This window comes from Oryzias melastigma, linkage group LG22, assembly GCF_002922805.2.
Source record: "Oryzias melastigma strain HK-1 linkage group LG22, ASM292280v2, whole genome shotgun sequence".
NCBI classification, from domain to species: domain Eukaryota; kingdom Metazoa; phylum Chordata; class Actinopteri; order Beloniformes; family Adrianichthyidae; genus Oryzias; species Oryzias melastigma.
In genome coordinates this window covers 27,261,324-27,288,232 of record NC_050533.1, presented here as the reverse complement: position 1 = coordinate 27,288,232, position 26,909 = coordinate 27,261,324, and the positions used below count along the sequence as shown (strand labels likewise).

At 41.0% G+C, this 26,909-nt stretch overlaps 1 protein-coding gene across 3 annotated transcripts in view; it reads left to right on the top strand.

Annotated features, from left to right (window-relative positions):
• The window catches only part of LOC112138810 (transcription factor IIIB 90 kDa subunit), a 126,411-nt gene that overhangs the window by 92,749 nt on the left and 6,753 nt on the right, over window positions 1-26,909 (top strand). For all 3 annotated transcript variants that reach the window (XM_036209863.1, XM_024261451.2, XM_024261452.2), the window contains exon 17: window positions 26,845-26,893. In XM_036209863.1, coding sequence (XP_036065756.1) covers window positions 26,845-26,893 — 49 coding nt within the window. The remainder of the gene's footprint in view (window positions 1-26,844; window positions 26,894-26,909) is intronic.

Below are 26,909 nucleotides of genomic sequence, written 5' to 3'. Positions count from 1 at the left end.
AATTAGTTAGATTACTAAATTACTTGATTTATAACGCCGTTAGTAACGCCGTTATACTTAAACGGCGTTAGTCCCAACACTGGTCAGCACTTATGAACCCAGTGGTTCAACATACTTATTTTACCAGGAGAGTGACGCTCAGGATCATAATAACAAAGATGAAGTCCTGCCAGTATTATGAATCTGCAGGCTCTGAAGTTTCTAACTTTTGAACCGTTCATAGTTGGAATGTCTTTGGACATTTTGGTGTCAGAAAAACTCCCACCTTTTGACAGATCTTCATCTACAGTTATTTTACATTTGTTTCATTTTAATTTGTAACTTTTTCTTTTTGACATTGCTCTGTTTTTCCCTCAGAAGGGATCTTTCCGCAGACCCTGAGTCTGCTTCGTATCAGCCTCCCATTTCCCCTGTGTTGTGATCGTGCTCTCAGCTCCCCCCCCCCCCTGCTCACTCCCACCCTGTAGCTTCATTCTTGTTTTATTCTTGTCTTTTTTAGACATTCTGCCCCTGCTGCCCTCACTTCACTAGACTCTTGAGGTTCAAATGTACCATGTACACACTGACTGTCCCTCTTTCTGTTTTTTCATCTCCTTTAGACAGCTGCCAAACAGCCCCTCCCTGCCCCCCTCCTAAAGAGTGGAAAATTGCTCTTCCAGAAATAGCCCAAATAATTGCCCTCCAGTGGATTTTTTCCCTCCTCGGTTGCTCTTTATACTTATTTGCTCCATCATCTCTTCTTTTCCATGCCAAAGCGTGTTCTCTTTGACCTTGGTTCAGAAAGAGGTGGAGCTGTGACAACAGTTTGTTAGTTTTGCAGAAGGCTAATTTTATCCCACAACCCAAGTCAGCTCCACAGAAACTTCAGCAGTTATTCCTCCAGAGGAGTGCTGCTGCCAACATCCCTGTGAGGCGTTCAGACCGTTTCCCAGAGTGCTGAGCCAGGTGTTGAGAGGAAGTCTGATCTGCAGAGCATTCAACAACCAGAGCAAACAGGAAAATGTGACGTTTGTGCTGCAGCTTCCTGCTCCGTGCATTTAAAAGAGGAGGATGTTATTCTTGTTTAGGAGCCAGCCGAGGCAGTGCAGGGAGTCTATTGAATGATGTCAGCCATCTTTGTGGATAAAAAGCATTCAGATAAATATATTTTATTTGCTCTCCTCAGACGGCTGCTTTGGCCTCTTTGATGCCCACTTTTAAAGAATCTTCTCTGCTTTTCTCCTGAGCCTCCTCCCTGGCTGCTCTTACTCCAGCATCCTATAGTAAATGTGCGATTCCTCCTCTGAACAGGTCAGTCATCTCACTGTGACTCACTCCTGGCTTCATCTCCAAAATAAGAGCTTCTCCTTTATATGCTTTGTTCTGTTCCTACCCAGCTCTGCCCAAAGTCATATTAAGACTTGTTTTCCATGAGGCTCTTGGACATGCCGTGCACTTCATCAGCACAAAGCTGTAATATTGCAGAGAGGGGCTGAGATGTTGCTGCAATACGTTTACACATTTGAGTGCTGTCAAGGACAAAAAAAATCAACAAAAAAATCAACAATGAAGGACAAAAACCAGTTTACACTAGACTCCTGGATTATCAGGGGGATCCATGCCCTCATCTCTGAAGCATATAGAATGCCTGAGGGGTCTTTTATCAGTGGTCTGTTTAAGTGACCATGGATGGAGAGGTGTCTGTGTAGCACATTTACATCTCTAGATTTTCTAAGCTTTTCTTCAAATAAATCAAATAAAATAACAGGAGAGCAAAAAAGAGGCCATAAAATACAAAACAAAACTAAAATAATGTGCACACACCTCTCAGAATCCTCAGAATTAATGTAGGGCACATGTGTCAAAGTCAAGGCCCGATGGCCAGATCTGGCATTCTGATAGCTTTTTGGTCTATTCTGGTATCTATTAAGATTTTTTCTGGCTGTTTTGGAGTTTAGCTAGTATTACAGCTACATGCTAGCTGTTTTGGCTAATTTAGGCTTTTTTCAGTTTTTAAGGCTATTTTGAAGTTTAGCTATTTTTTCAGCTACATGCTAGCTGTTTTAGTTAACCTGCATTTGTCCATCCATCCATCCATTCATCTTCTTGTCCGTTTCTTCTCTTTTGGGGTCGTGGGGGTGCAGGAGCCTATCCTGGCTGCTGATGGGCGAAGGCGGGGTTTACCCTGGACAGGTCGCCAGCCTGTCGCAGGGCACCTACATTTTTTTTTTTTTTTAGACTAATTTGGCATTTAGATAATATTTTAGTTGGCTAACAGTTTTAGTGATTTCACCTATCAACTTCAGCATTATCAGCTATCAGCTTCAGTGTTTTTAGCTATCAATTTCAGCATCTTCAGCTATCAGCACTAGTACTCAAATTCAGCTTACAGCGTTCACACTAGCATTATCACAGGTAATGCTATATATCTAGTTCATAATTATGTTAAAAAGCTACAGTTTTAAAGTTTTAAAAATGTAGTTTTAGAGTGTTCAATAAATGTTTATCCTGTTCGGCCCGCGACCTGAGGTGTGTTTTCGATTTTGGCCCCCTGAGTTGGACACTCCTGATGTAGGCTTTACAAAATGGTAAATGGCATATACTTTATAGCACTTTTCTACCTGCCTTTAAGGCCTTTACAGTCACAGTCCCATTCACCAATGCACACACACATTCACACTGCTGATGAACTCTGGCACTATAACCACCAGGAGCACTGTGGCTTCAGGACACTTCAACAACCGCTCTCTCTCCCACCAGGACCACCCCGACAGTGAGAAGACGAGGAGAAGCTGAATTTTTATCATTTTATAAACTAGCATATCTACTGATGAACTACTAATCATTTGTAAAGTGGATGAGTGTCTCAAACTTCTTAAAAGTTAGATATTTGATTTATTGAGCATAAAATGTGAGATAGAGTTCTGGTTTAATTGAAGTTTCCTACAATATTCTAGGGCTTGATTACATCAGTTTGTGGAGATCAAGAACTTTCTTTTTAAATTTTATCTCCTTATTAAGCAAATGAAGCATAGATGTTCCCCACATGAAGGCACCAACCAGAGGACTATTCTGTCTGTTGAAGAGGATTCAAAGACATTCAGGTCTGTACTTTAACAGGCCCCGCCCCACCCTTAGACAACCCCATTTCTCATGAGGCACTGAGAAATGACATTTCTTTGATTTTGGACATCCGGCTCTGCTCCCAGCGAAGCAGCTTACCCGCTGCAGCCTCCTCCCTCCAGACAGCTTTCAGCGGCCAGGCCTTTGTTCTGGGGCACACCCAGCACTGGAACTAATGGGAGAACCAGGGCTGGAATATTTAGGGAGCTCAAAATTTGGGACATTTGGACAAGCTCCCAGTTCTTATCCACAGCTTAGCTGCAGCATAAAGTAAAAAGGAAAAATAACAGCTCAGCCTGCAGCCAAAAATGTTGACACTAAGAGTGGATGCTGTTGTGAAAGTTGGTGGCATCACGAGGTCACAGTCCAGATTAGCAGCTTAAGGCTCTTTCCAATGTTTCCTTGAGATGGGGAGCCTGAGGTTCTTCCTCTTTTGTCCCATTTTATCTTTGCTCACAAGTTGGTCTTCACTCTATTAAGCCCTAAAATGATTCACTAGCTTCATTTTTATAGATGATTCTCCCTTCATGCAGTGTTATATTGACACCATCCCCCCAGCTATTGCCATTTGTCAGGCAGTGGCTGAACGGCCTCCCTCAATCGTCTTTTCAGCTCAGGCTTAGTCTCATTGGCAGTAAGCTGATTATGAACGAGTTGCTAAGCTTGGCAGAGACTGATCGCCTAGCCGAGAGTGGCGACAGAAAAGGGTGAGCGAATGGGTGACTGAGGGGAGGAGGGTGAGAATAGAGGAAGAAAGCTGATGAAAGTGACATCAAGGAAGGAAGGGGGCTGAGATTATTAGATGTGGCAGACATTTAATGATGCAAGCTCTGTGATTTGGACCATGATGTGGGAGACAGCATGATAATTACCTGTATCACTAAGAGTAGCATGCACTCTCACACAGGTGAGGATTCTCAGTCATTCAGCTCAAGATATCTCAGAGTTCCGTTTAAGGGGAGCTGGACTTTAATTATTCATCCTAGGCATGTTAACGTTGGGAGTGGGGTCATGAGGAACCCACAAGACAGAGCGCTAACATTTTTCTTTATCAGTGATTTTTTTTATTTTCACTGGTGTCTGTGGCAGACATGAAATCCTGTCCACCTTTGCCCACCTTAGTCATGCAGGGATCCCACATTAATGTAAGTCTGGGGTCATCTGGATCCCATAAGATAGTTTTTCCAATCATCTGAATATCTTCTTCAGCTCTAACTGCTGACAGAGAAAACAGGCTATTCATGTTCTGACTGTCTTTGACATGTGATAAAAATGTAATAACTAGATGTCATGTGAGCAGATGCAAATGTCAGGAATCCAGTGGTTATCAAAACCATTGGCTGAAGTCCTATTCCTGGGAGGGGGTGTTGGTGGAGCTCAGAGGTGGGGCCTCTCGTTCTTGTGTGGAGATGTGAACGGGACTCTAGATGTCAAAACAAAATCAAACATGAGACAGGAAAAGTCTCAAGACCTCCTTTGATCAGACAAAGTTTCTCTATTTAGACACACACTCACCGCTCTCTTTATTGGGTCCATGCTGCTAGTACCACGTTGGACCCCTTTTGTCTTCAGAATTGCCTTATTTCTTGGTAACATGGATTCAATGAGGTTCTGGAAACATTCTTCAGAGAGTTTGGTTCATGTTAACATGACAGCATCACAGTTGCTGCAGATTTGTCGGCTGAACATTCATGATGATAATCTCCTGTTCCTCCACATCCCAAAGGTTCTATTGGGTTCTGGTGAGTGTGGAGGTCATTAGAGTCCAGAGAACTCATTGTTCTAGAAACCAGTCTGAGATGATTCCAGTTTATGACATGGAGTCTTATCCTGCTGGAAGTCGCATCAGAAGATGGTACTCTGTGGTCATAAAGGGATGGACATGGTCAGAACAATACTCTGGTAGACTGTGGGGTTGGAACCATGATCAGTTGGTACTGAGGGGTCCACAGTGTGTCAAGAGAATATCCCCCACACATGACACCACCACCACCAGCCTGAACCATTGATACAAGGCAGGATAAATCCATGTTTTCATGTTGTTGACTCCAAATTCTGACTGTATACCATCTGAATGTAGCAGAAATAGACTCATCAGACCAGACAACGATTTTCTATCTTCTATTGTCCAGTTTTGGTGAGTCTGTGTGAATTGTAGCCTCAGATTCTTGTAGCTGACAGCAGTGATCTTCTGCTGCTGTAGTCCATCTGCATCAAGGTTGTTGTTTGTTCAGAGATGTTCTTCTGCAGACCTCAGTTGTAACCAGTGGATCTTTGAGTTACTGTTTTCTTTGAATCAGCCGGAACCAGTCTGGTCATTCTCCTCTGACCTCTGACCTCAACAGAACTGCTGCTCTCTGGATATTTTCTCTTTTTCTGCCCATTTTCTGTAAACCCCAGAGATGGTTGTGGGTGAAAATCCCAGTAGACCAGCAGTTTCTTCAAAGGAGAGTCCACTCGAGGTAAACTGCTGAGCTCTGCCTGATGTTGTGGCTCATGTATGCAGTTGCTTTGTTTTTAGGAGCTTGTTTAGTTTCCCTGTTGTTTCGTTTGGGGAGCTCCTGACTTCACTAGATCTCCCTCAGTGTTTTGCTCCTGTTGGATCAGTCTCGGGCTTTTGCTAAATTTTAAATGAACAAAGATCGTTTCTTTGTGACTCCCCATCTCTCACCATAGTCCTGCTGGGATACATGCCATTCCTGAAGGTGATGTTAAGACTGCTTGCTTAAGTCTGCTTTCTGCTCAGTACTGTAATGTTCTTATTACCCCAAGTGTCTGTTCAAGCAGGTGGTGGTCATGAGGTCCTGGTCAGTGTGAGTGGTTTCCTGAACGCTTCAGTGTTCAGATTTCTTCAGTCCTGATATGTACAGTCCAGTCTTGGAAGGATAAACAATGGCCCTTGGCATTTTTCCATGTAACCCTAATGTATCTGTCCACCGCACTGATGTGGTGAATGAATACTTCCTGTGTTTTGACTTTACTCATGCGTCATCTGCGTACATGGACCAGTGTGTGGGTGCAGCTCCAGGGAAGCATGTCAGGGCTCTGCTTTCTACTCCCTCCATTTCCAGACACATCCAGTGATTAGAGAGCTGTGCTGAAGGTGAGCCGCTCTTTTCCAGTCTCACTCTATTCACTCTGACCTGACCATAGAAGTACACACTGTGACAAATCAACCATTTTACACCACATCCTGCATATCACAATGGCTAGGGGCTAGGTTTGTGTGTGACATAGGTAACTGACTGGAAATGCTGGAAAGGGGGTTACAGTAGAGCCAGATGGATAGAAGGTCTGATCTGTGGCAGTACCTGGAACCTCATCATGCTGCTCAGCCTAAAACACACACTTACTGACGTTGTTTTTATACATCCTCTTGTTTAAACATCTGGTATAATTTATCAGATTGTGATTACTTATCCTCAGAGGGTTTATGAGATCTGACTCATTTTAGTAGTCTGCCTCGAGAGGCCATTTTAAAAACTACAAGTTTTCTTTCTTTTTTTTTTCCATTGGCTCAACTTTTCAGGCCTCCTATTTACAATGGTGGTAAATCCAGTAATCCAGTATTGCTTCATGTTTCCCCCTTGTGCAGTAAAAATATATTTGCCCTGGTACCATGAGTTATCCACATCAGTACTCTGCTCTTCTGTCGCAGTTTGGTGGTCTACTTGGAAAAAGTTATCAGAAAACATCTTCATTCAATAAAACTTATTTGATAATTTGTTGCAAATAAGTTCGATAATTTTCTAAATGTGTTACTAAAACCCCAAACTACGGCTCAATTCCTGAAGCTCCGCCTGCCGCTGCGTGTGGGTTCACTGCCACTTCAGTGACGTCATCCCAGAGAAATCCATGTATCTGCATTTCGTCCATGAAAATAATCCAAACTTCTTCAAAGATGGATGCACATATAATATATATCTCCCTTTAGTAGCCCCGGCCATCGCTTCACATCGCGACTCCTGCGCGGTTGTGCTGGACCCGGGGGTTTGGGGGGGAGGAGCGTCTTAAAGAAACACCTATTTGAGCTGGAATTTACTGAAGACAGGATACAACTGGAAGATGTACGGTATTCTGTATCTAAAATGAAAGTGTTTTTTTTGCTGATCATCACTAACTCAGGGGATAAATTGAATATTGGTGTTAGTCTGGGGCCGGAGCTGTCAGAGCAGACTCTTCCTGGAGGGAGCTGTCTGAAACGATCTTACGTCAGCACGTTTCCACCTGCTTGTTTTCGTTGGTATGGGAGGGGCTGCTGCAGACAGTGTAGGTTTTTAGAGGATTACTCTTAAATGCATGAACTGATCAACATACCGCTTTGGGGTTCTTTATACCACTTTTTTTATTGGGCCTGGCATGAATTGAATTAAACCTGTCTGATAATTTTCTGGTTGGTTAATCAGCTGAGGGCCTCATTAATTAATTTCAGCTGTATTGGTGTTCATAGAATTAACAACAGGTGCACTTCAGTGGCAACAATTAGAAAACCCTCCAAACAGGACTGGTGTTACATGTGGAGGTCATTTCAAGTTTCTCCCTCTTGATCTTTTTAGCTGGTTTTCCACTCGTGCTGATTTTGGCTTGATAATTATCTCTACTGGCAGTATGAGGCGATTCCTAAACCCTACAGAAATTGAACAGGTTGTCCAACTTCTCCAGGATGGCACATCCACACATGCTGCAGCAAGAAGGTTTAATGTGTCTCCCAGCACAATCTCCAGAACATGGAGGAGATTTCAGGAGACTGCTGGTTATTCTGGGAGAGCTGGACAGGGCCGTAGAAGGTCCTCAACCCCTCAGCAGGACCCATACCTGCTCCTTTGTGCAAGGGGGAACAGGCTGAGCACTGCTCGTGCCCTACAGAATGACCTCCAGAGGGCCACTGGTGTGAATGTCTCTACCCAAACAATCAGGAACAGACTTCATGAAGGTGGCCTGAGGGCCCCACGTCCTGTAGTGGGCCCTGTGCTCACTGCCCAGCACCGTGGAGCTCCACTGGCATTTACTCAAGAACACCAGAATTGACAAGTCCACCACTGGCGCCCTGTACTTTTCACAGACGAGAGCAGGTTCACCCTGAGCACCTGTGATAGACTTGAAAGAGTCTGGAGAAGACCAGGAGAACGTTATGCTGCCTGTAACGTGGTTCAACATGACAGGTTTGGTGGTGGGTCAGTGATGGTCTGGGGAGGCATATCCATGGAGGGACGCACAGACCTCTACTGCCTAGGAAATGGTGCTCTGACTGCCATAAGGTATCCAGATGAAATCCTTGAACCCATTGTCAGACCCTACGCTGGTGCAGTAGGTCCTGGTTTCCTCCTAATGCACGACAATGCCCGGCCTCACGTGTCAAGAGTATGCAGGCAGTACCTGGAGGATGAAGGAATTGAAACAATTGAATGGCCTTCACCATCCCCTGACTTAAACCCAATAGAACATCTCTGGGACATTATGTTTGGGTCCATTAGGCGCCGCCAGGTTGCTCCTCAGACTGTACAACAGCTCAGGGATGCCCTCACACAGATCTGGGAGGAAATGCCACAAGACACCATCCGTCGTCTCATTAGGAGCATGCCACCACGTTGTCAAGCATACAAGCTGGTGGGGGCCACACAAGATACTGAAAAGCATTTTGAGTTGCAGAAATTAAGTTTTGGAAAAAATGGACTAGCCTGCCACATCTTCATTTCACTCTGATTTGATGGTGTCTACACAATTGAGCCTCTGTAGGCTGAAATCTTTTATTTCCATTAAAAGACTTGGCATCCTTTTGTTCCTAAGACACTGCCCTGTCGTTATTTGTATAGATATCCAACTTCATATTGAGATCTGATGTATCTAATGTGTTTCTTTAAAGGCCGCCTTTAATTTTTGTGAGCAGTACAGTTAACAGTAAAATGCATTTAAAACCTCAAAAAGTAGAATTTTCATGGTAGGGCCCCTTTAAGCTAATATATTAGCAACTTGTTAGTTTTTTTATTTCTTTATTTTTTTTAGCTAATTTGGCATCCATTTAAGTTTTTTAGGCCAATTTGGTGCTAAGCTAATAAATTAGTAACTTTTTACCTTTTTTTAGGCTAATTTAGCATCCATTGAGGTTTTTGGGCTAATTTGTTGTTAAGCTAATATTCTAGCAACTTGTTGTGGCTCCAGAGCCTCAGGGTACAGATCCCCGTTCCGGAGTGATCGGAGGGCGTCCGCTGATTGTCTGGGCCGTGTTGGTTGGTGACCCCATAGAGCGCTCCCCCTGAGCCTCAGTGTAACTGCTGCACTATGCACACATTCCGTCAGTCAGGGGACCTTCTTTGCAACACCTGTAATGATTCGAGGGAAAAACCTTTCATGAGTCCATCATCCTTTTCTTAGAGACTGAAGAAGTAAACCTCCATCAACCAGATTAGCAGCGTCTTCAGGCTCTAAAACCGATCCCTCCTTATGGTATCAAACTTCAGCTGGGTTTTCTTTGGTTGGCTGGTGTGAGCAGAGGACTTTCTGGGATCAAATGTTTCACATTAAATAGCTCATGGATTTCTAATCACAGACTTCAACGTCCTGTAAGCAGTGAGTTCTGCTGCAGCTCTGTTCACTCTGCTGAAGCTAGTTGGATCAGTTGTTCCCACAAGTGTTTCATAGCGTCACATTCATACAAAACAAACCAAAAGCAACAGCTTTTGTGAGAGAACAAGACCTTCAGCAGCCTGTTTGCAGGCTTAACAATCATAATACAGCGTGGTTGGCTTAATATAGAAGTCCAAGGAGAAAGTGTGCCAGAGGGAAAACGGGAGCTGTGATCTCCTCAGAGAGGTGAAGGATCCAGGAAAAGCAGCACAGCAATGGAGACAGTCCAGACAAGCAAGAGAACTGGAAAAAAGACGCAAACTCCCATGTTCCTCACAGAGTTTCAACTTTACTGACACCACAGAACAGTTTTACATTTCATGTGATCATATTTGGCATTTAATCTGTACATCTGAAGAATTATGTTAATATTGGAAGTAAAACAGTGTCTCTAAAAAGACCTGTTCCAGCTGAAGTGGAGTTTTATCTGAGCTTTGAAGACATTTAGAAAATAGCACAACGTTGTGAAAAAGGTTGTACAGTGAGGGAAAAAACTATTTGAACCCCGGCTGATTTTGTAAGTTTGCCCACTAAAAAAGAAATGATCAGTCTATAATTTCAATGGTAGGTTCATTTGAACAGTGAGAGACAACAATGACAAAAAAAAAAATCGAGAAAACTGCGTTTTAAAAAGAAGTTATAAATTAATTTGCATTTCCATGAAGGAAATAAGTATTTGATCCCCAATCCGTCAGCAAGATCTCTAGCTCCCAGGTGGGTCTTATACAGGTAACAAGCTGACATTGACCTCTCAGCTCGTTACCTGTATAAAAGAGACCTGTCCACAGAAGCAATCAATCAATCCAGATGCCAAACTCTGCACCATGGCCAAGACCAAAGAGCTTTCCAAGGATGTCAGGGACAAGATTGTGGACCTACACAAGGCTGGAATGGGCTACAAGACCATCGCCAAGCAGCTGGGTGAGAAGGTGACAACAGTTGGTGTAATTATTCGCAAATGGAAGAAACATAAATTAACTGTCAATCTCCCTCGGTCTGGAGCTCCATGCAAGATCTCACCTCGTGGAGTTCCAATGATAATGAGAAAGGTGAGGAATCAGCCCAGAACCACTCGGGAGGAACTTGTCAATGATCTCAAGGCAGCTGGGACCATAGTCACCACAAAAACGGTTGGTAACACACTACGCCGTGAAGGACTGAAATCCTGCTGTGCCTGCAAGGTCCCCCTGCTCAAGAAAGTCCATCTACAGGCCCGTTTGAAGTTTGCCACTGAACACCTGACTGATTCGGAGGAAGACTGAGTGAAAGTGTTGTGGTCAGATGAGACCAAAAGTGAGCTCTTTGGCATCAACTCAACTCGCCGTGTTTTTAGGAGGAAGAATGCTGCCTATGACTCCTAAAACACCGTCCTCACCGTCAAATATGAAGGTGGAAACATTATGCTTTGGGGGTGTTTTTCTGCCAAGGGGACAGGACAATTGCACCGCATCAAAGGGAGGATGGATGGGGCCATGTATCGTCAAGTGCTGGGTGAGAACCTCCTTCCCTCAGTCAGGGCATTGAAAATGGGTCGTGGTTGGGTATTCCAGCATGACAATGATCCAAAACACACGGCCAAGGCAACAAAAGATTGGCTCAAGAAGAAGCACATTAAGGTCATGGAGTGGCCTAGTCAGTCTCCAGACCTTAATCCCATAGAAAATCTGTGGAGGGAGCTGAAGGTTCCAGTTGCCAAACATCAGCCACGAAACATTAATGACTTGGAGAGGATCTGCAAAGAGGAGTGGGCCAAAATCCCCCCTGAGATGTGTGCAAACCTTGTGGCTAACTACAAGAAATGGCTGACCTCTGTGATTTCCAACAAAGGTTTTGCCACCAAGTACTGAACCACGTTTTTCAAAGGGATCAAATACTTATTTCCTTCATGGAAATGCTAATTAATTTATAACTTTTTTTGAAACGCATTTTTCTCCATTTTTTTTTTTTGTCATTGTTGTCTCTCACTGTTCAAATGAACCTACCATTGAAATTATAGACTGATCATTTATTTTTTGGTGGAAAAACTTACAAAATCAGCTGGGGTTCAAATAGTTTTTTCCCTCACTGTATTTCATGTCTCCTTCTTCACATGCGGTTCAGTTCTGCAGTTAATACTCATTCTACAAATCCTATGTATTGTGAACAAACACTTATTTTACATAAAACACCTGATAAACATACCTGTATAACTGTTATGTATTTTAAAAGATCCTTTTCAGACAGAGTTAGAATTCTTCAATAAACCCTTTTCATGTGACGTCACAAAACGTGTGTAAAGAGACTTCTGGTCTACAGGTTTAGAACAGCAAAGCTGACAGCTGAACGCTGTTTAAAGCAATTTTAGGTAAATAATTAAAGCTAAATTAACTAATTGTAACTGAAATTAGTACAATATTTATTTTCTAAATGTTCTACCTGGTTGTATTTCCCTCTCAGATCAAATGTCAGTATTCCTCCTGCAGAACGCTCCACAGCTGATTCCCCAAAATCCTCTGGATGATATTAAACCAGTCGTGGATTATTTCTCTCTACAACCCGGTCATAGTTAGATGAAGGTTACAGGAACTTCATTGAATGCTGCTGGTTTGATTTTGAATTCAGATTTTCTTCTTCTAATTGATGCTAACGCTAACGCTAGCTTTCCACAACAGGGATGAGATGTAGATCTGCAGAAGATCTTTTCTGACAATAAAGAAAAACGAATAACTGTTGTGTTATTTTCTGATGTAGCTCCTCTTTGCTGTTGCTCATAACCGTGTCTGATCCCTGCAGGATAATAAAGGTAAATGAGGAGAAAAATAAGAGGAACAGCACATGTTAGAGGTTTTGGAGATAAAGTCAGAGAGGCCAGACTGAGATGGTTTGGACATGTTCAGAGGAGAGACAGTGAATATATTGGTAGAAGGATGCTGAGTCTAGAGCTGCCAGGAAAGAGGTCTAGAGGAAGACCAAAGAGGAGGTTTATGGATGCAGTGAATGAAGACATGAAGGTGGCTGGTGTTAGAGTGGAGGATGCTGAAGACAGGCTTAGATGGAGGGAACTGATTCGCTGTGGCGACCCCTGAAGGGAAAAGCCCAAAGGAAAAGATGATGAAGAAGGGGAGAAAAATAATTTGAAACAGTCAAAAATATATAAGGACATGATTATTAACAATTTTCTAAATACATATGACCAGTGTTGAATTTTTGTCTTGGCTGCTCTTATTTGGAAAGCTGAAAATTCGTGACTTCATAGCGACACTTAAAATATTCACTGTGCAACTTGGTAAACATTCCTATTTTTACAGTCATGCCTTAAAATACGTAGAAAAACAGCAAAAACCTCTTATTTTAACAACTACATTTTGCCTTGGGCGCAGTTAAAACGCCAACATGGAGTATTGAATTGAATTGTGGCTTGACTGAATCGTTACATCCCGTCTGGAGTATTGCTCCAGTCTGCTCAGTAACCTGAGCTCATCGAGCTTGTTGGACCGTTTGCTTTTGTGTGTTGCTCTAATTTGACCTGCTGGTTAGCGTCTGACTGAGGTGGAGGAGTTGGAATGTCTGGTTTGACTTGTTTGATAGTTTGACTGTCAGCAGCATTTGTGAGCCTTCATGTCAGACAGTGAGTCCATTTATCCCCAGAAAATATCCGATTTTAGGGTTCTTCTGTCTGAGAGCTCCTAACCCTTTAACACCTGAGCTCCAGTGTTTCTGTTCTTTTATTTACTGTAACTTTTCAACCGTTAACATGATAATTCCAGTAGATTGTAAGAATGATCATGTTAGCGGTTGAAAAGTTACAGTTTGTGAAAGATTTTGTGTTTAAGCCTCAGGTGTTAAAGAGTTAAAACAGCTGTTAGATCTTAGTCTTTGCAATTGTATGATAAAAACATGAGTTTATTACAAATTGGTTAATGTCTTTTTATGTTTACATCTGGAACAAAACGTTTCTTCAAGTGACATGTTTTATCTGTCATTTCCACAAATCTGAAAACGAGTTTACAGATCACTAAAGGGAAAAATCTCTCACTTTCAATATTTTGTGAGCTTTTTTTCTCTCATGTAAATAAAAAAAATATTTGTTTTACCGGTATTTATAATCATTGCAGAAAAAAAAACCATGAAATAACTGGAGGGTCTGTCACTGTCTGGTGATTATCATCTTGAACTTCTGCATAAGTACTCCTCTGAAGCTCCTCTGCTCTTCAGAAATGACATCAAAACTATCGTTTCATAAAGAAGAGTTTTAGTGTTTGTGCAGAACTCATGTGAAACTTGCACTCCAGTCAATCCTCATCAGCGGATGCTGCAAAGACCAAAGCTCTGGAGTGACGAGGTTGTCTGAGCGTGTCTCTGAGCTGCAGTCGTGTGATGATGGAGCGGCTTCGTGAGAGCGCTGCACATGGCTCCTTTGTTTTCCCCAAGTGATTTCCATGCAGCTCTTCATCCTCACGCTGAGGCCTAACTGGGTGTCAGGAGCCGCTCCCCGCGGCTGTGAATGGTTGCTGAGGGGACAAAAGTCTGCCCCTGCAGGCCTGCTGTGCTGATGGCCGTTTGACCTTCGACCTCTTAAAGCGACAGCGGCGAGGTCAAATAAATCACTGCTGTCACAATAAAACTAAAGTCTCCCAAGGGAAAACACCTGATATTCAACATGCTGTTTGTTACTTGAAACCAGAAACCTTCTGTAAAAAGGTAAACACACACTTTTGCTGTCAGAATTATAAACATTGTGCTCCGATAACACATTATCCAACACCAACGATCCGTTTTTCTAGACATGTTTCACTACACTGCTGCTTGTCCTGCTGGTTCTGTCCGTGCATGCAGGCTCTTTCTATTTCTACACAAAGTCTGGATTCTTGTCCAAAAGCCAGAAAGCTTCAGAGGCCACGCTGAGCCACATTTGGCTGTTTTTCTGTGGTTCAAATGTTTCAGCCGACTCTTCCGCGGCATGACAGATGCTGAAAGACTCATTCAGAGGGATGTTGGGTTTGTGCAGTGAGGATCAGGAAAAGTTCAGCTCACACAAAGGGAAAAAGTTTGCTTGACGTGGATCCTTTATTACTTCATACAAGTGTAACTACAACAAAACAACATTCAGAACTTATTGATACTGTCAAAGTAATTTCTGCAAAGACAGATACTTTTAGAATTAAAGAAGCAGACGTCAGTCAGAGTGAGATTTCTCGCGAAGAGACCAGTGTCGGTTTGTTGCCGTCACCAAATCTGCTGCTAGTTTGTAGAGACCCTTCAATTATTAAGTGTTGGTGTCCTAAGTTACAGAAAAGACTCAATCTAAAGATTAGTTTCAGAAGTCAACCATAACATGTTTTTGCAGACGTGGGAATCGTCAGAAGGTCTTATCCAGTTCAAGTTAACAAGAAGAATAACAGAAGGACTGTTAGATTTATAAAATATACACACTCAACAGATACACAAATAAATGCACACATGGCGGCAGTTTGAATATTTAATCCTGTGGACACAGGAAAGGATTCACACTTCCTATGAAGCTGTGGATCAGTCTGAAGATGCGAGAGTTACGGTGGAGTTGTGTTGTGTGAGCGCTGTAGTGGTCTCTGGTTTGTTTTTCTTAAGAGGTACAATGAACTTCATCACTGCAGTGGTCATGTGACCCTCTGCTGTGGAGCTTTGTCATCATTTGGACCGTCCTCGCTGCTCCTCCACTGTGTGTTGAACTCGTGGAACCGGTCAGCTGACCCTCTGGAACTGAGTCTCCTGCTGTGTCCCTTCAGAGAGCTGTCTGAGCTCTAGGGCTGCCACCATCAGTCGACGACGAATTTAATAGTCGATTAGTCTTTATATTATATGGAGTCAGAGTGCCGTAATGTTAAAAGTTATAGTGGCATTTTTTTTGACTATTTTGGCACTTAAGATTTTTAAGGCTGTTTTGGAGTTTAGCTAATATTTCCGCTGCATACTAGCTGTTTAGGCTAATTTAGGCTTTTTTGTTTTTTAAGTTATTTTAGAGTTTTGACAATATTTCAGCTTTTTGTGTGAATTTTTAGGCTAATTTTGCATTTAACTCATATTTTAGTACGCTTTTATCCATCAATTTCAGCATCTTCAGCTGCCAAATTCAGCTTACAGCATTCACACTAGCATTATCACAGGTAATGCTATACATGATGGTTAAGATGTGTGCTTTACATCCAGTTTATGCATGACCCGATTAGTCGACTAATCGGACAAAAGAATCTGTGATTAGTCGACTATTAAAATAATAGTGGCAGCACTAATGAGCACAGAGCTGCAGTGGACTCTCAATTCACTATATGTGGCAGAAGATTTCTAAATCATCAGGTTAAATTACGAAATGTACATCCCACACCAACATTTCCCTGAGTTTGATTTAGGAACAGAGTGACTTTGTCGCCACAAAGTCTGATGTAGACTCTTTGATCTGCATGACGTATGACTGTGTGTCTGTTTAGATTACTAGAGTGTGATGGTCCCCATTTGCGTGATTAATGGTGCGTAGCACTATGATCCTCCCCTCTGGTCACACAGCCATCACTGGTGAGACACACACATCTAAGAGCACTCTTTACGCCACGCTGCGCTCTTGTTCTCCACAAAAGCTTCACGCTGAATTTCAATTTCCTCACTTCTCCTACCCAAAAGTCTGACTGACCTACTTACAGTCTGCAGCTAATCTCCAATATAACATGCAAACTTTTTCTATTTCCTTATTTCTGTCTGTCACATGTAAGTAAACACATTTATATATTTTTTGTTTTAGACCACTATCATTCAAAAGACAGATTCTTATTTGATTGAAAATGTCCGACAAAAGGGCAATTCATGGAGAAGTGACTGTGAAGCCAAATCTGTTTGCATTTACGTTTAAATAAAAAGGAACATGTCCAAAAGTATTCATGCTCTTTTCGGTTAATGATCAGTCGTCGAGTCTTTGTTACATATTACATATCTTTGAAGACTCTCGTACATCCAGTATTTAGTTTTTAAGTTGAGGATGTGTTTCCTCTGATCCAAGAAGCTTTCTTCTGTAATTATTAATCAATAAATTGATGAATCAGTTTATCCATCCAGATCGATCTGTCTGAGACAAGCGGTTATTCAAATTAAATTAGCCTATATTTTTAAAAGATCGGTTGAAAATGAGATAAATCAATGATTGATAATGGAAAATACCATTTGGACTGAGGGACAGTCGGTTCATTTTACTTTAAGGTAAAAACGACCATCACAGCAGACAACGTTTGAGAAAACTTGAGCTGCAGCGCTGACTGTCATGTAAATAAAACATCTTCTCCACATTCATCCTGTCATCACACTCAAATGTTTCTGGAAAGAATTGACTTTTTCTTTTCCCTTCACTTTTGAAGCACCCATTCAGGTTAATGAACCGTTTAAATGCAACAGTTAGCAATCTTGCAATCAGACCTTTAGAAATGTATTAGTTAAAGCACATTCATTCCACTTTTTTTCTTACACTGAAAAATATGTTGTTGTGGAAATCAGACAATATTAACTGTTCCCTAAAAAACAAATATTTCTTAATTTACCAAAAGAAAAGTAGCATAAATTTCTGGATTAAAGCAACTTTTTTATGAGATACAGTCGCTGTGCTTAATGCTGAGAACATTAAATACAATTAATTTGACCATTTTGTTACAATGACAGACATTAACATTCAGGTAGATTCAATTCAAGTCATACTCTTAAAAAAAGGGAATTTTGTTCTGGTCCAATCTTATGGCGATCTATCATGAGACATGTATCTGGTTACGTATCGTATCACCACTCTTGCCAAAACACATCCATACTTTAAACTCAGTTTTATTTGTTGTTTTCGGAACTAAAGCAGGAGTTTATCATAACCTGAATAAAACCCATTAAAATAATACATGAAATCATCGTCTCAGTCCTTCCTAAACCTAAAGCTGGACTCCTCGTCTCACAGCTCATATGAAAGTGTACGTGAGAGATGAGCCTGCAGCCGTTAACAGCCTCCTGTCTCACTGAATCTTTAATCTGTGTTCGCAAGACCAGTCACGCTCCCAAAATATCTGCAAAGGGAAAGCTCCATGCCGCAGTGCGCATCCAGGCGCTCGCTGACCCACAAATCCCTTCCTTCAAAACTGTCATAGCGCTCACCAGCTTATCACACAGGCTGCTTCATCCATTCATGTCCTTCTGTTTAGATCACAGGCATGAAGGCGAAGGAAATGCCCCTGTCTCCTAAAACACCACAGTGAGCCTCTCTGAAAGTCTCAGACCTGCAAACCTTCAGCTGCATCTGCTGAAAAACTGAGAAGACTCTCAGCAGCTGAACTGACTGTTGGATGTGAAATGACCCCAATGGGGCTGTGGAGCCACCACCACTTCACCTTCCTAATCAGTGTTTCATACAAAGGGGAGTAACCAGTTCTCCCACCAGTGTACTGAGTACTAACTCAGAAAAAACTCATAAAAACTATTTTATTAGTTTGCGTACCTTTCACTTAATCATGATAGAGTTTATAACCCAACGTCTCCCTAAATCAGGGGTGTCAAACTTGATGGCACAAGGGGCCAAAATCCAAAACACACCTTAGGTCGCGGGCCGAACAGGATAAAAATGTATTAAACACTCTAAAACTAAACTTTAAAACTCTAACATAATTATGACTGTGAACGCTGTAAGCTGAATTTGGCTGCTGAAGATGCTGGCAGAAAACACTGAAGCTGATAGCCAAAAAGCTAGCAGAATGACTATTTCTAAAACTTTAAAACTGTAATTTTTTTAACATAATTATGAATAATAAAAAGGCAGGAATATCATTCCAGAATAAATCAACTTAAACCTTAAATAACTTTCAATATTTTACACTCCATAAAAATATATTTTGTCAAAATTATACAAGTTAGAAATGAGCTCAAGATAACATCGGGTCATTAATAACAATAAAATAAAATGATCTGGAGGGCCGTATAGAATTACCTGGAGGGCCGGATCCGGCCCCCGGGCCTTGACTTTCTCACATGTGCCCTACGTATTGTAGTTAAGTCTGGACTTGTAGCACACTATCTGTCTTCTCCTTTTCTGTGCTTCAAACAGAAAACCAATGACAGCTTTGTCTTCACCGTGTTAATAATGACTGTTATCATTTGCTCTTTTTACTCTCTAAATCTGTCAGAAGTGAACCCAAAACTGAGCCCTAATTCCATTAAGGGTTCCTGGGAAAGAACTTGATAGTGATTCCTGCTGACAGGTCCCCGCTAAGGATTTTTATATTTTTATAGGGCCCCTAACATAGAAGCAAACTGGCATTAGGGGCCTTCAGCCTGGGCCCCTAGAATCAGCCTAGAACTACTGGCTCACAGTCGACGTCTCGTCTGCGCTCCTGTTGAGTCCATGGACTGCATGCCGGGTACCTGAACGGAAAACGAGTGTAATCAACAGAGGAAGGAACTGCTTATCCGATTATTTCAGTGCAGTCTGATTCAATCTAAGAATGAGTTTTTGGGCAGATATCAGACGTATCGCTGATACCAATAGTAGATTGGAAAGTTATGTGTTCTTTTGTTTATTACATTCACTTCTAAGCAGATTTTATGTTTCAAATACACATTTCTTCTCTTATTCCCCAGTTATTTGCTTAGATTTCAATTAACTAGACTTTGCTTCCCACAGTGATGAAGTATGGAGGAATAATTCTAAATCTAAACTACATCTTATTTGTAACAAAAGTGAGCAGTCCAGAACATCCACAAAATAGCATATTAGAGCGTACTAATAATTTTTTGTACAGTCAAAATGATTCAAACTAAAGGATCTTGTAAAATATCAAACGGTACTAATGTCATATAGAGCATAACTACTGTAACTACTAACCCGGATACACCTGGGGAGGTCGCCAGTCTGTCGCAGGGCACCAGAAAACATCCAGAAGTTATTTAAAGCAGACAAATTCCCATAATCTAATAGGAAGACTGAAAGTTAAATTATAAACGGTTTGTGGGGGATAGTGTATCTGTGCACAACAATAAAGGTGAATTATCTGGGTTTGTAGTACAAATACTGTAAATTTAAAAACATTTACAAGCGTACGGTGTAGGCACAATGTAAGAAATGATCATTACTAGCAAGCATAAAGAAAACTATGAGGACCCTAAGATTTTAGACATGGGTAGTGTTATAATTCAAACAAATTATTGAAACAAATGTAATAAAAAAAATCCCTGACTTGGTGCCGCAGTGCAGGTTCGAGTGTCTTTTTCAGATTGTAGTAAATCTGTTCCTGTGTGTATTTCTGCGCACAAAACCTCTGAATCTGAACAAACATGTACCACGCATATGTGCGTTTGCACAAGGGAGTGAGAAAGAAAACACAATCAGTTTTTTTTCATGTATTTTAGTCAGACACATCCGCCACAGTGCACTGATCGAATCAAATCGATCTTTATTTAAAGAGCACTTTTCATACATGGTTACACAAAGTTCTGCACAACAAAATGAATACATAAAAATTAAGAACCGGTAATTAATATAGAAAATAGAACACAGTGTATTGTGAGTTTGTGTGTTACTTAGGGTGTGTTTTGTTTCAAGGAAAGTATGTGTGGGCACGGGAGTGTTTGTGTGCGAGCTTGTGATTGTGCCTGATTGAATTGTCCTGAAGAGTTGAAGTGGGCTGTGTGCGCATGTGCATGGGTGTGTGTGTGTGTGTGTATGCATAAATGAGGATTCAATCCCCAGCTGGAAAATTGAGTTGGGAGCAGAGATTGTTATCATCATTTATTTACGTCCTGGCTCATTGCAGAACTAATTTAATTCAAGCCTCAGTTTGCAGATTAGCTCTTCCTCCGCCTCATCCTTCCTCTGCTTTATGGGATTGATTGGATTATTGTTTGAAAAGTGCAGTTATTCTCTTATGTTTCATGTTCCTGGTTCAAATCAAAAGAAGCTGATTTCAAAAAGAAAAACAAGGAAAGGCTGCAATCAGATGAGAGATTAAAAAGGCTTGAAGAGTTGAGGAGTAAAGCTCCAACATGTCACAGTAAAACAAACCAGCGCAATAGGGAAATGTCTCAAAACGGTCAAAAAAACAAATTCTTGGAGAAGTTACTTTTTTTAAACTTCATATTTCACATGAGGGTGTCCAACACAGTCTGTATGAATCCTAAATGAAAGCAGGATTTGCTCTTTTGAAAAGATGCTGCAAAAATCAGCTTTCACAGTAAAGTGGGGCATGTCTGGTATCTCAAAGTATTAAACAGTGCAGCGTGATGCTGAGGAGTCCTCAAAAGAAAACTTTTACAACAAATGGATCAAACCAGAAGTGGCAAATGATTTAAAAAAGGCAGCACTCTTCTGAGTGTTGTAGAGTTTTGTGCAGGGTGGGCTAAGGTGACAGACAGCAGAGATAAAACCAAGAAGAATTTGAGGCTCCACCTTCCAAACTATTCTCTAATTCAAGTTTTAGAAAAGACAAGTCATTCTATTAGGACTTTAACCTTTTCTGAATAAATCCTGAGTGATATAAAGCTGAGTTTAGAATTGTAGACATGGGATACTATAAATTTAAAACAGTACAGTACGTATTTTCTGGACTATAAGCCTCACCCGTATATAAGCCGCATCTTCTCAATTTAAAAAAAAAAGAAGAAAAAAAAAGAAATACAAGCCGCACTGGGCTATAAGCCGCAGATATCTATGTTGAAAAATGTTATATTTACTGCATGTAGAGAAGAATTTTGTATTGTGAATGTACATGTCTGTACCTGCCGTCTCCAGCGTCTCAGCATAGATGAATTGATGCTAAGCTTGTGTAGAGCAGTGCGGTTTCCTTCCTAGACAGCAAGCTCCATGGCCTTCTACTTAAAATGTGAACCACACAAACTTCTTTGCGGGATTTCCATGATGAAGAAGCGAGGATTTGAAAATAATTACCAGCTAATAATTAGTCATGAGTGTTCTATCTGCTAAAGAAAAAGTAGCGTTGGCTATTCTGATTTACATAGATTTTTTTCTCTTGTTTTTGATTCTATTTCCAGTTAGAGCTCCCCTAACAGTGGAAGAAAAATCCACACAATAGCCGCACCTTTGTATAAGCCGCATGGTTCAAAACCTAGGACAAAAGTAGCGGCTTGTAGTCCAGAAAATACGGTATTTTAACACTTCAAAAAGAAATGGATGAATAAATGTAGCAACTAAAGATGTGTTGATTAGTTATTACTAGATAATAATAGGTTGTAACAAGCTCATTTCAGGCTGAATAAATGATAAAACTTTCCATGCCCGTAATTATTAAGTGGGAAACATGTAAAAATGATCTGAGTTTTGAAATCTTGTGTATTTCTTTATTACTGCTCTGGGCTTTTAATATACAATACCTGATATTTCCGTAGAATGTGACTATCAAATGTGCACTGGTGCTGTCACAAACAAAGTTTTTAATAGTCGACTAATCACCGATTATTTTTGCGATTAGTCGACTAATCAGGTCATGCGCACACTGGATGTAAAGCACACATCTTAACCATCATTAGCTTTAAACTAACTAAAAACTTGATAAATAGCATTACCTGTGATAATACTACTGTGAATGCTGAATAGCTGAAGATGCTGAAATTGATAACTAAAAACCCTGAGGCTAATAGCTGAAAACACTGAAGCTAAGCAGCTAAAATATTAGTTGACTGACAAATTAGCCTAAAAAAGTGGGAAAAAAAAGTTAGCCAAAATAGCTATCATATAGCTGAAATATTAGCTACAATAGCCAAAAAGACCTTAATAAATGCCAAAATAGTCCAAAAATCGATTAGAATGCCATCATAACTTTCAGCTTTACTACACTCTGACTTCATTTAATATAAATTAACAACTAATCGACTATTAAATTAATCGCTGACTATCTTATAATTGATTAGTCTTCGATTAGTCAACTAATCGTGGCTACCCTAATGTAGATAGGAGTTAATTGAAAACAATTCCACCTTTTTCTTCCATTTTAAAAAAAGTCTGACCCCAAGTCCTTCGTATATCGGAATAGAGCTGTGAAAGAAAAAGCCTGGAGCGAGATTCATGAGATTCAAACCGCTTCAACATTTTGTCGCATGGTTCCCCTACGTCACTCTAGTCATTAGTAAAGTGTGGGTTCTGACTCCATCCTGTCTGCATGGGAATTCCACACACAAGGGGTGTGCATGTGAAAGGTTAGTGCCCGTAGGATGTCCACACAAACTGCACTCAGACTGTCTAACTTCTTATTTCCAGCAGTCAGCCTGCAGGCATGTAGCATGCACCTATCGCGTGAACAGCACTCATGTGCCGCATGTACAGTGCACAGGATTGGGGGGTTGGAAGTCCATACAACACACATATCTCACGTACTTCACCCTTCCTTACCTCACGTGTTGCATAAATGTTCAGTAACACCTGTACGCCTGTAGAAAAATGTGCAAAAACATTTCCTGCTAATTCTCCTGATTTTTATTTATTTTTACTCTCTAACCTGGTCAGTATACAGTTGTGTTCATAAGTTCACATACCCTGGAAGAAATGATGATTTCTTGAACATTTTTCATAGAGTATGAATGGTAACACAAAACCTTTTTCCTCTCATAGTTAGTGGTTGGTTGAAACCATTTATTATCAGAAAATTCTGTTTATCTTTTTAAACTATAACGACAAGAGAAACTTCCCAAATGACTCTGTTCAAAAGTTTACATACTCTGATGACTTTGACTGAAAACATGAACACAAGCTGATCCAAAAGGGTTTGAATGACAGCTGAAGGTAACCATCCTCACCTGTCACTGGTTTACCCATAATCAATGTGAGTACTAAAGGTCTTGGAGGTTCTGGTCTCCAACAGAACCTTCATCCAGTTCTGCACCAACATGTCTTGATCGGAGTCATGAGTAAAGCTAAAGATCAAAAGATCTACGGGAAAAGGTAACCGAACTGTACAAACAGGAAGGGAATATAAGAAGATATCCAAGGATCTGAGAACGTCAGTCAGAGTTCAAACTTTGATCAAGAAGTAGAAAGTGAGGAGTTCTGTTGAAACCAGAACATGATCACAAACTTTTCTGCTACAACTGCCAGAAAAATCATTTAAGAAACCCACAAATAACTTCATCTGTGATCCAGGACTCTGAAAAACCGTGGAGTGGATGTTTCTAGATCTACAATAAGGAGACACATGAAGAAAAATGGGCTGCATGGTCGAGTCGACAGAGGAAAGACTTTTTTGTACGAATGACACAAAACAGATCGGTGACAATACGGCAAACAGCACAGAGACAAACCTCTGAACTTCTGGACCAAAGTCATAGTGATGAGACCAAGACTGAACTTTTTGTTCACAACTATAAATGCTGCATTGGAGAGGAGTCAACAAGACCTATGCTGACAGTAACACTATCCCTACTGTCAAACACGGAGGTGGATCGCTGATGGTTTGGGGTGTGTGAGCTACAAAGACTCAGGAAACTTGGTCAGAATTGATGACTGCAGGACAGAAGAAACTGGAGGAAAACTGTCACTCTTCAGCTCAGAGGATGTACAGAGGACACACTTGGACATTTCAACAAGGATCCAGAACACAAGACCAAGTCCAGCTGTCATTGGTTCCAGCAGAACAAGGTGAAGGTTCTGGAGTGACTCCTGACCTCAATATTATTGATCCACTCTGAGGAGATCTCAGACGGACAGTTAGAGCAAGACAGACCAAGAATTGAAAGGAACTTGGGGTTTCCTTTAAGAAGAATGGACTACTTTACCATGAGAGAACATGAAGAACTTCGTCCACAACGACCACAAGAGAATTCAAGATGTTACTGATGCAAAAGGAGCAAATACAAGGTCTTAAGAACTGGGGGATTTATTAGGGTCATTTAGGAAGTTTCTGTTGTCTTTATGATTTAAGAAGAGTCAACACTGTTGATTAATAATAAAGGGGAAAAAAGTTCTAGTATTTTTATTCACAATCATAAAAAATATCCTAGAATTCATAATCTCTTCCAGGGTTTGTAAACTTTTGAGCACAGCTGAAATCTGAGACATTATTCTATTCCATCTTTTTCTTTTATCAATCCACAGCCTCTCATTCTCTTCATACGTCTCGTCCACATCATGTCTTTCTCTAGCTCTGCTTTAGACTTTGTCCCCACTCTCCTCCTCCTGCCCTTCGTCTCCATCCCTGCTGTTCTTCTGCCACCACAGTGGTCTCTGACTTGGTCCAGGATACACATTTGGTTCCCTGAACAGCTCTCTCAGCAGGAAGCAATCTGTCGGGCTGAATGAAAATGTATAATGAGCTTTGAGAACAGTGGGGGTTGCTGTTGGGGGTGAAGATGCCACATTCTCCTCTTCTCCTCCCCCTTCTCCTTCCCCCTGGTTAAGGCAGACTAATTAAAAGCTTACCAGTGCCGTTGGCCTTGTCACAGAGAGATGAGCTCTCACTGTCAGCCTACAGGGGGGGCAGCCTCTGGGAACTATGCTAATTCCAGCCACTGGGATGTTGAGCTCGGATGGTTGCTGAGGAATTCCTCCAGTTGTACATTCAGGACTGATTATCTCTGCCACCGTCTAGGAGACGGTTCATTTACAGTCTGTGTTTTTCTTTCATCTCGTCTGTTTGGAGTCAGAAACAGTCTCACAGAAAAACGTGAAAAAAGCAACATTAACTCAAATTCAGCCATAGTTGATCCATTTTTGTTTGGGAAGAACATTTCAGTAGAGCTTTGTTTATAACTACTGGTTATTGATGTAAAGATCTTTATTGAGGATGAATTCTGTAAAGCTGTATTTACATCTTTATCATTTTAACAGCTCCATGCCACAAAAACTTCTTCAAAAGGCCTTCTCAGTTACAGCGGAATGGACCTCTGTCCCTCAGAACATCAGAGAACTGGGCTCACTTTTATTGTTTAAGAAACACCTTAAGAACCGGCTGGTGACACATCAGACATGTCAGCATACATCATCTTTTAATACTCAGAATTTACTCGGGTCACTTTAAATGTCTGCATGTTCTTTGTGTTCTTTTATGTTTTCTAATAGATTAACCTTGCATTTTTACAAAGTCATTGTCCACTCTAGAGCCCATTTTACATTTCATTGTCATGATTCATTTTATTGTCTGCTCATCTAACTTATTTTTACTTTTAAAAGATGTTATGCGTTTTTACTGTTTTGTTTTCTCTTTATGCTTGTATTGCATTTTGTTTCTATTTTTATTTTTTAAAAGGAGACGGTGTTCCCATCAGTCCAGGGACAGCAGAGGAAAACAGCTCTCAAGCTAACTCTGGTGCATTGGTAGCAATGCTTTTTAATGTGCAATGTCCCTGTCTAATAAATGAATAAATAAACATGTTATAGTAACTGTCAGTTCAAACATTAAGCTTTAACAACAAATAATCATCATGCTTTTTCCTTTTACAGTGTTCTTTGGTTACATCGACTCTCCAAACCTCTTTTACTGAAGTGACTCGTCTCGTTCTGTAAAGTCTCCACAGACGACTGAGGCTGAGTTTTTTCTGCAAAGATTACAGCTCGACTCATCGGTAGTGAAGAAGGGATGAATAGGGCCATATATGGTGAGATTGTGGGTAAAAAGATTCTTCCATCAGGGAGAATATTGAGGATGAATCATGTCTGGATCTTCCAGCAGGACAATAATCCTAAACACATCCTCCTAGTAACAAAGAGGTGACTACTGATATGTGAAAAGCATTTCAAGTTTCTGGAGTGTTCCAGCCAGTCCCCAGACCTCAATCCAGGAAAGAACCTGTGGAGGCAGTTGAAAGTCTGTGTTGTCCAGCAACAGCCCAAAATATCCCTGCTCTTGAGAAGATCTGCAGTGAAGAATGGACCAAAACAGAAGCTCCAGTGTGTACAAACCTGCTACAGACTTTTGGAAACCTTTGAACTCGGTCATTGTCAATCAGGGTTACATTACAAAGTAATTCTCAGTCACAGTCTAAGTGTTTCTATCAATAACGTGACAGACAGCAGAATCTGTTTCTTGGTCCAACAAGTTCACAAAATATATCAAAGATTACAAGTACTACTAGTAAATAAACATGTCATTTTTGTAGTGTTTCTAAAATAAAAGTAATGTGATTTCTTTTTCATGTATTCTTTTTGTGCAGATTGCAACCCTTCGTCAGCAGGCATCCTAACAAGAAGCAGGCAGTGGAGGTGAGCTGAACTTCTG